The sequence below is a fragment of the Ictidomys tridecemlineatus genome, chromosome 3 (genome assembly GCF_052094955.1).
Source record: "Ictidomys tridecemlineatus isolate mIctTri1 chromosome 3, mIctTri1.hap1, whole genome shotgun sequence".
In the NCBI taxonomy this organism is placed as follows: domain Eukaryota; kingdom Metazoa; phylum Chordata; class Mammalia; order Rodentia; family Sciuridae; genus Ictidomys; species Ictidomys tridecemlineatus.
Genome location: NC_135479.1, coordinates 32,979,753 through 32,988,633, shown reverse-complemented (window position 1 = coordinate 32,988,633; position 8,881 = coordinate 32,979,753). Strand labels below are relative to the sequence as shown.

Genomic DNA, 8,881 nt, shown 5'->3' with positions numbered 1-8,881 from the left:
GCGAAACATTGAGTGACAGCTGTCCAATAGAGACCCTCAGTGCTAGTACGGCTTGCAGCTTAAGCGCCGCCGCGGTCTGAGGAATGTCAACTATTCAACATGGAGGCGGAGGTCGATAAGCTCGAACTGATGGTGAGTGCAAAGTGAAGGACACCTACTGGGTAATTAATTTTTCCCCAGTGGCCTCGAAGGTGGGGAGCAATGTGGATTTGCGGGGAACTCTGGGCAGCGGAGGCTGGACCAAATTGGAGTTCCCTCCTCCTGCACCAAAGGGAGCCGCCACCGCCTGGTCTCCCAACCGCCGCCGGCGAAGGGGTACATCCGGGAAATTCGTGAGGGAAATGGCGGGAGATGCTGAGGGTGTGGGGCCTTTGGAATTCCTTGTTTCTTGCTTTACTTTTCTATCCCTGAAGGAGCTGTAGCTGATGGAAACAGCGTTTTATGTATTTACACACACACACACACACACACACACACACACACACACACACACACACACACACACGACTGGAAGGGTCTATCAACGCCCCAAGAGGTCGTTCACACCCCTAGAAAGGGGGATGTGGGGTGAGAAGTAAGCCGGGGCAGGGGGCGCGGGGAGAAACGAACCATTCATGTTTTCGAAGGCGGGCTGAGAAAGTCTGAGAAAGGATGCTAAACGTGCGCTACAACTTCCTAGCGGCCAAGGGAGTCCCCTAGACTCGTATGTGTTTGGCCCGGAGGATGCAAGCTTTGGGTGAGCGAGCCGTCGGAGCTATGGGGATCTGAACTATAGGCTCGTTTCCTCGAGAGCCGGGGATATTGGAAATGGGAGGACACCTTGCTCACGAGTTGCCCATTTTCATTCATCTGTGAAAGTAGAGGGCCGGGGCGAAGAACTAGAAAGCACTCCCCTTGTTGCTGTTGTGTGTGGCCTGCTGGAGGGTGCCAAGCTGAAGGGCTACCCTTGTTTTCTTTATGGGGTTAGTCCTTACCCTCTCTTGTCCCCTTAATTCCCTCCCTCCCATCCTTAGTCTACCAGCTTGATAGCCCGCGCTTTTTTCTTGGCTCTGCCTTCACTCTTTATTTTCTTCTTGCATTATCGGTATTTTCAGATTGGGTTGGCTTCTTTAAAAATATGGAACTTTGAGGAAGTACCCATCTTTGAGTTTCTGTTGTTTTTGTTTTTTAAAGAAAATAACAAGATCAAAATTTAAAAAGTTAAAAAAAAACTTCTTTCTTCTCCAGCTTCAATCTGTTTCTCCTCCTCCCCGCCATTCCCTGGCGTTATTGCTTAGGTATATCTGTGTGCCCACACTGCTCTTTCCAAGATGAATGTTAGTTCTTTAACTTCTGCTTTTGTAAGGACCTGTGGTGATCCTGGATGATAGTGTGTACTACCCCCCCCCCCCATTCCCACCCCAGAAAATGTTAGGCCTTGATTTATCTTATTATTTTCATTTGCTTTGTTAAGGAATTGAAGCACCGGCTTTATTTACATTTAATTGCAAGGCTTTCAGTTACTTTAACATTTGTGTCCAAATTTTCTATGTGGAGGGAGTGTGGGTATGGAAACAGAATGGAGGGAAACATGGGAGGGAAGACGAATTTTCTTTCTGCAATTTTCCAAACCTGCAATAATGAATATTTGTTTGGTTTTGTTTTTATTTTTTATTTTTACTGTTTTTTTTTTAATACACGAAATGTCAAGGATCGGAGTTTACTTCTATCAACAGGCATAAAAATTAAGACTGTCTTTTCCCACTCCCCCATTTTAAATTCCTCTCTGCAGATACAGATATTTCTGCTTAGTTGTTATATGCTGCCTGATGCTAATTGTTTTTATATGTATGCCCACGCAGCCTATTGGCTGTTTAATTTTTATACTTTTTCTAGCTTTTGCAATAGCATCAATATTCTTAAAAGACTACTTCTTCTTCTTTTTTTTTTTTGTTATGAACATATTCTATTTTAAGGGAAAAGCAAGAAACATTTTTGAAAAATGGAGGTTTTAGAAAGTTATGACAGCCAACTTTTAAACTTTTAGATATTTAATTATGAGATAGTTTTTAAACTTCCTTTTGATGAGAGGAAGACTAGAAAGCAAAGTTCCCCCCCCCCACTAAATTTCTTAAAAGTAAATTAGTGGTAGCTTTTTTTTCAAGTTATTGGTTTGTTTTCATAATTATTAGGGTTTACAGGCTGGCGTTGTGGCTCAGTGGTAGTGCCCTTGCCTAGCAACCTCGAGGCCCTGGGTTCAATCCTCAGCATCACATAAAAGCAAATAAAGGTACTGTGTCCAACTACAACTAAAAAATAAATATTTAAAAAAATTATTAGGGTTTAAGAATGAATTGGAATTTTTATTATTGTTTTTAATATTCCTATTTTGTATTGACTTGATAGTAAAGGATGGTGCATCTCATCTTCGGATTTGCCATATTCCTTTAAAAAATGTTTTATCTATGAACCAGAATCAATGTAGTTTCTAAGATTCTAAAGGTAAATGATTTCTGGTACAATCTTCTGGGTTTTTGTTTGTTTGTCTTACATTACTTAAATAAAGGATTGCCAGGGGACCAGTATGAAATATTTAGTAGGTGAAAAGAGAATGCATTGTATTTAACTTTGAAAAAGTTATCTCAGTTTTGTAAACAGATAGCCTGATCCTCTTAATTTAATATTTTTTTCTATTTTCTTGTATTAACTTACAGTTCAGAATACTAAACACTTGTCTTTATAAACACTTGTCTTTAAAACATGACACTTGATTAACAAGAGTTAAATATTCTCATATTTGAATTTTGTGGCCCAGGATTTGAGGCCAAGACTCTTTATGTTCCAGCTGTCCCAAATTTGAGTCCATTTCTTGGTGGGCTTGATCCACCTAAGTAGCTGAACTGGACCATTTAAAGGAAGGTTGGTGAAAATAAGAGAAAATTATTTTTCCATCAGTCAACATTACTAAAGGAGGAATAACCTCATTGTAGGGTAATCCGTGTTCTCTAACTATTTTCCCTTTACTTATTGATTGAATGATATTTGTGGAAGGCCCTCCTTTTGTGGTTCTACTAGTGATTGTACACAAAAGTGTAATGTGATACTATGATACTCTTACTAATCCTCACAAACCCCCAGAGGCCCTAGGGATTGAAGCTAGGTCCTTTCTACCACTAAGAAGTGACATATACCTGCCTTGTTATTTTTTTGGGACGGGATGTTGCTAAATTGTCCAGGCTGGCCTGAAATTTGGATCCTTCTGCCTTCTCTTCCTGAGTAGCAGGGATTAGGCATGTGCAACCATGCCCAACTATGATTTCTATTTCTAAGTTTACATTTCTTTTTTAAGGAAATTTATTGTTTACATCTCAGGCCTCTTTCTCCATTATTTTCATTTTGATATTTTAAAGTTAACAAGAAATGAATATGCTTTCCTTTTATATTTAAGGTTTATATTTAAAACCTCCTTCCATAAAATTCAATTAGGTTGAGATAATATTGTCATGTTTAGCTCACATTGATTATCTGGCAGTGTCTTTCTTTGTTATCATAGTCCTCAGTAAACTCTTGAAATAAAAAGCTATAATGATAAGTACTTTTATTTTTGGTACTGAGGATTGAACCCAGGGGCACTTTACAACACTGAGTACATCCCCAGTCCTTTTTATTTTTGAGATAGGGTTTCCCTGAGGCTGGCCTCAAATTTGTGATCTTCCTGTCTCAGCGTCCGGGAGTCACTGGAATTACAGGCACGCACTGTCATGCCTTATAAAATGCTTTGTGTGTGTGTGTGTGTGTGTGTGTTTTGTGTTATAGTTTGTGTGTGTGTGTTTTGTGTTATAGTTTAGAATCCAGAGTAATAGATTGGGTATATAGAGATTTTACACATTTATTATTTTTCGTTTATTTTCTGTAACATTCTTATTCAAAGGGCTTGTTTTATATGGCAGGTAACCAATCAGTCATTTTGCTTTGGAAAAGGAGCTAACCAACAAACTATCTCATCAGAGACCAGGAAACTTTATCACAACTGTGACTTAGTACTTCTAATTGGTTTTGTTAATACCAATTTTGAGGTATTACTAATATACTTGTTAATTACTACCAAGACTCAAGATATTTTAAAAATTCCTTTACATCTCTGCATGTTTCTATTCGAATGTTAATGGTTGATTAGTCATCAAAAACCAATATCACATTGATATAAATGTCTTTATGTTTTGATGTCTTCTGACCAAAGTGGCAATCCAACTTCAAATTCTTTTCATACTGAAGCTTCAACTCAAGATTCGTTTATGTTCCTTTCCTACTTATTACTGCTTACGAATGCTCTGACTTTATTGCACTACTGTATTTGACAGCTAGCAGTGCAATAGTATTGTCAAAGCATCTGAAAGCAGAGTGCTCGTCAGAATTTTCATTCTTGCCTTACTTCTTTCTTGAGTATTTGTAAATAATTGACTACAAACTTTGTTGCTAAAAACTGTATAATTATTATAAACAAGAAGTATATCTTTTTAGACAATCATAATTTGATAAAAACTTTTTACCTAATATTAAAAACTCACTACTACACTGCATAATGAAACACATTGAGAAAACACTTCTTATATCTAAACTTGTTATGGCTTGTCTAAATGAGTGTACTTTGTAATTTGCTTCTTTCTTTAATAGATTTGAGTAGGTTTGGACAAATCTTAGTTTTTGTTTAATTGCGTTTTATCACTAATTAGTAAGAGAAGAAAACAATCTCTGCTGTATATTTACTGTGGTAACTTGCCTCAGGTCTTAATGTTGATTTTGTATTATGTAGGAAATGCTTAGATTTAAAATTTAAAAATGCTTAAATTAAAGTTCATTTTTGTGTTGATGAGATAAAAACTGTGAATTCATCACTGTTTATAGTGAATTTTATTGAGATACAATTTACATAGAATAAAACTCACCAATTTTAAGTGTATAATTTCATGAGTTTGGCAAATGGATACAGTCATGTAATGAACAGCATAGCCAGGATATAGATTTCCATCACCTTAAAAAAGGTTTCTTTGTGCCCCTTTGTAGTTAGCCTCTTCCTAGCAAACTCCCTGGCAACCATTGACCTATAGCTTTTCTAGAATTTCATACAAATGGAATTATACAATATATAGCCTTTTGTGTTTGGCTTCTTGTAACCTACTGTAATGTTTTTGAGATTTATCCCTGTCATTGTTAATTATTAGTGGCTAAACCATTTTTATTACTGAGTAGTATTCCATTGTACAGAATATGACAAATTGTTTATCTGTTCTTCAGATTTTGGACTTTCGGTCTCCATGTTTTGACTGTTATGAATGAAATGGCCATGAGCATTGAAGTATACAAGTTTTGGGGCATGTATTCATTTCTTTTGTATAAATACTGAGGAATGGGATTGCTGGTTAGTATCTTTTCATGGGTTTATTTATAATTGGTATATCTTGTTTAGTGAAGTATCTTAAAATCTTGCCTTTTTTCAAATTGTGTTGCTTTTTTATTTCATCAGAAGAGTCATTTTTCTTTCAAGTCTATTAATTGCCTTCTCGTTTAAAAATCAAAAAAATTTTTTTTGTAGTTGTAGATGGACAGCATGACCTTATTGTATTTGTTTATTTTTATGTGGTGCTAAGGATCAAACTCAGTGCCTCACACATGCTAAGCAAGCGCTCTGCCTCAGAGCTACAGCCCCAGCCCCTCCTTTAAAATTTTTTGATGAAGTCCAATTCATACATTTTTATCTTGTGGTGTTTGCTTTTTACATTACATTTCTTTAAGGTATCATTGAGGTTTCTGTTCAGAACCTGTATAATTATGAAGGTTTTGGATAAAAATTTATCATTGAAAGGAGGGAAAGATTTTTTTCCTGCCTTAAAATTATATTTTGGTGTGAATACGTCTTCAATTTTAGAAATAGAGTAGGAAAGGCCATATGTTATGAGCTCATTTAATGTGAATTGGGAACTGAGAGTGATTACACCTGTAATCCCAGCTCCTCTGGAAGCTGAGTGAGGTGAATTTAAAGTTCTAGGCCAGTCCTGGCAACTTAGCTAGATCCTGTCTCACAAAAGGCTCAGTGGTAGAATGCTGGCTGGCCTAGCATGCTGGAGGTTCTGAGTTCAGTTCCTAGCACCATATATAAAAAAAGATTATACTTCTAATTTATCTTAATATATAACATTTTTAGTTTGAATAAGTTAACCCTGGCTTCTTTGAGTTCAGTATTTTTGTTCTTATTTTATAAATAATGGAAACAATCTCAATTTTTGCTAAGGTTTCTGATTTCTTTTAGAGCCTAGTTTTTAATATATATTCTCTTCTTTAAGCTGAGGATTCTTAGAGGAGCTCTGTCTCACCAGAAAAATATATACAGATAGATAAAATTGCCAGTGGTTAACAGGGATTTGTAGTTTGCAGTAGTTTGGATCTGAAATATCCCCTAAAGGCTCATGTGGAAACAACTTGGTCCCCAGCATGTGGTGCTATTGGGAGGTGTGGTGGAACCTTTTAGTGGTAAAACCTATTTGGAAGAAGTTAGGTCATTGGGGGGATTGCATTTGAAAGGAAAATTTGGACCCCTCCTCCCTCTCTCTTTGCTTCCTAGCCACCAGGAGGTGAACAGGCCTCCTTTGCCTTGTGCTTCCACCCTGTTATACTCTGCTGCCACAGGCCCAAAGCAATAGGCCCAAGTGACCGTTCACTGAAGCCTCTGAAACTGAGTCAAAATAAGTCTTTCTAGCTGGGTGTGGTGGCGCACACTCCTGTTATCCAAGTTGTTTGGGAGGTTGAGACAGGAGGATTTCAAGTTCAAGAATAGCCTCAGCAATTTACTAGCAAGACCCTATCTCAAAATGACAAAAAGTAAAAAGGGTTGGGAATGTGCTCAGTGGTAAAGCTTCTCTTTCCTTTTGGTTCATTCTCCAGCATAAAAACAAAACAAACAAAAAACTACATTGTTGTTTCAAGTGTGTGCACAGTTTCAACTGGATTCTGCAATTTAGGAATGTAGCTATTTGTCATATTTGGCATATATTCTAACTTTATACACTGAATATGAGATTATCATGAGTTATGAGCATTTTATATATACACATATATTACACAATATATTATGTGTTTTAAAATATTCTGTGTAACAACAACATAATATTTGAGAATATACTGCCTGTCAGAAACTATTAGAGATTAGTGTTTTATAAAACCACCTTGGGCTGGGGCTGTGCTACATACCTATAATCCCAGCAACATGGGAGAATGAGGCAGGAGGATATCAAGTTCAAAGCCAGCTTCAGCTATAACAAGATCCTTAAACAATTTAGTGAAACCCTCTCTCAAAATAAAAAATTTAAAAGTGCTGGGAACATAGCTTGGTGGTAAAGTCCCCCTGGGTTCAGTTCCCATGATGAAACCAAACTAAAATGAAAAACAAACAAAAAATAAACAGGCTGACATATTTGAGACAGTAAAATTAGTGTGACTGAGGTGTGATGTGTGAAGCTTTAGTGGAGAAAGAGAAAATTTTTATCTATCTATCTATCTATCTATTTATTTATTTATATATGTATCTTTAGTTTTAGGTGGATTCATTAGTTTTTTTTTTTTAATGTGGTGCCCAGGATGGAACCCAGTGCCTCATGCATGCTAGGTGAGCACTCTACCACTGAGCCACCTCTCCAGCTCCGAGAGAGAATTTTAATATCATCTTGGGAAGAATCATACTAAATTGGAGTTAATTTTATAGGCTTTGGAAAACCCCAGTGATCTTTTTTTTCCCCTAACGTTACTGATTGAGCCCATGAACTTGCACATGCTAGGCAAAAGCTCTCTCACTGAGTGATAGCCCTGCTTACACCCCAATGATCTTTAAGTGAAGAATGACTTGGTATAGAATGCCTTATACTTCATTAAAAAAAAAATTGCTTTTGGCTGGGCAGGGTGGCACAGGTGTGTAATTTTAGCGGCTCAAGAGGCTGGAGCAGGAGAATCTCGAGTTCAAAGCCAGCCTCAGCATCTTAGTGAAGCCTCAGCAACTTAGTGAGGCCCTATCTACCCCAAATATAATTGCTTTAGTTATTATACACGTTTACATATTTTTTATAGTAAAATTAGAAGAAAGGTAAGCAAAAAGAGAAGAAAACCACATTTTTACGACTGTTAAGACTATGTTGTAATGTATTTTACAATTTTCTGTACGTTTATCTATTTTACTAAACCAGGTTCATTCAGTATATTGTGAAAAATCTGTCCCTGTATGTATTCATAGCACAAGTAAACAAATAAATTAAATCCTGAAAGCTTTAAAGAAGTAGCTTACTTCATTTGAAAAAAACAGCCTTTATATATCTTAGCAATAGTTAAGTAAAACCTTGAGACAAAGAACTGAAAAAAATAAAATTTCTGCCCATCTTCTTCCCCTTTGGCTGTCTTTTGCCTGATATAACATGTCTGTAACTTGGTTCTAGTGCATATTGCTGTTTATCTATTTCAGACAAGTTTAGATATGCATTTGTTCTGTTGGAAGAAAGTGGATAATAGTCAAAACACTCTAATAGAAAAAGGCAAAAGTCAATTTTGTTTGTGTAGATGTTATAGGTGGCTCTTAACTTGTTGGGAACTTGGAATAAATTCCAGTTAAAACAGGGTAGGTTTATTTTTATTTTTAAATTAAATTTAATTTTTTTTGTGGAACTAGGGATCAAACCCAGGGCCTCACATGTGCAAGGCAAGCAATCTACTGCTGAGCCACACCTCTGGACCCTTAAAACAGGTTTTCATTTTTATTTATTTTTTGGTACTGGATGCTTTACCACTGAGCTACATCCTTTAAAAAAGTAGATTATTTCAATTGAAAAGACTAGCCTTTATATACACTAACAATAGTTAAGTA

General features: G+C 36.6%; 1 protein-coding gene across 6 annotated transcripts in view; it reads left to right on the top strand.

Moving 5' to 3' along the window:
• The first annotated feature begins 9 nt into the window (after positions 1–9).
• Positions 10–8,881, top strand: part of Ska2 (spindle and kinetochore associated complex subunit 2) — a 41,587-nt gene continuing 32,715 nt past the window's right edge. Inside the window, exons 1-2 of one of the 6 annotated variants that reach the window (XM_078042337.1) lie at positions 11–132; positions 5,275–5,398. In XM_078042337.1, coding sequence (XP_077898463.1) covers positions 5,387–5,398 — 12 coding nt within the window. In that variant the 5' untranslated portion in view covers positions 11–132; positions 5,275–5,386. Of the gene's footprint in view, positions 133–5,274; positions 5,399–8,881 lie in introns of those variants that run through there. The other 5 variants (XM_013356997.4, XM_078042334.1, XM_005321565.5 and 2 more) reach the window with 5 other exon arrangements.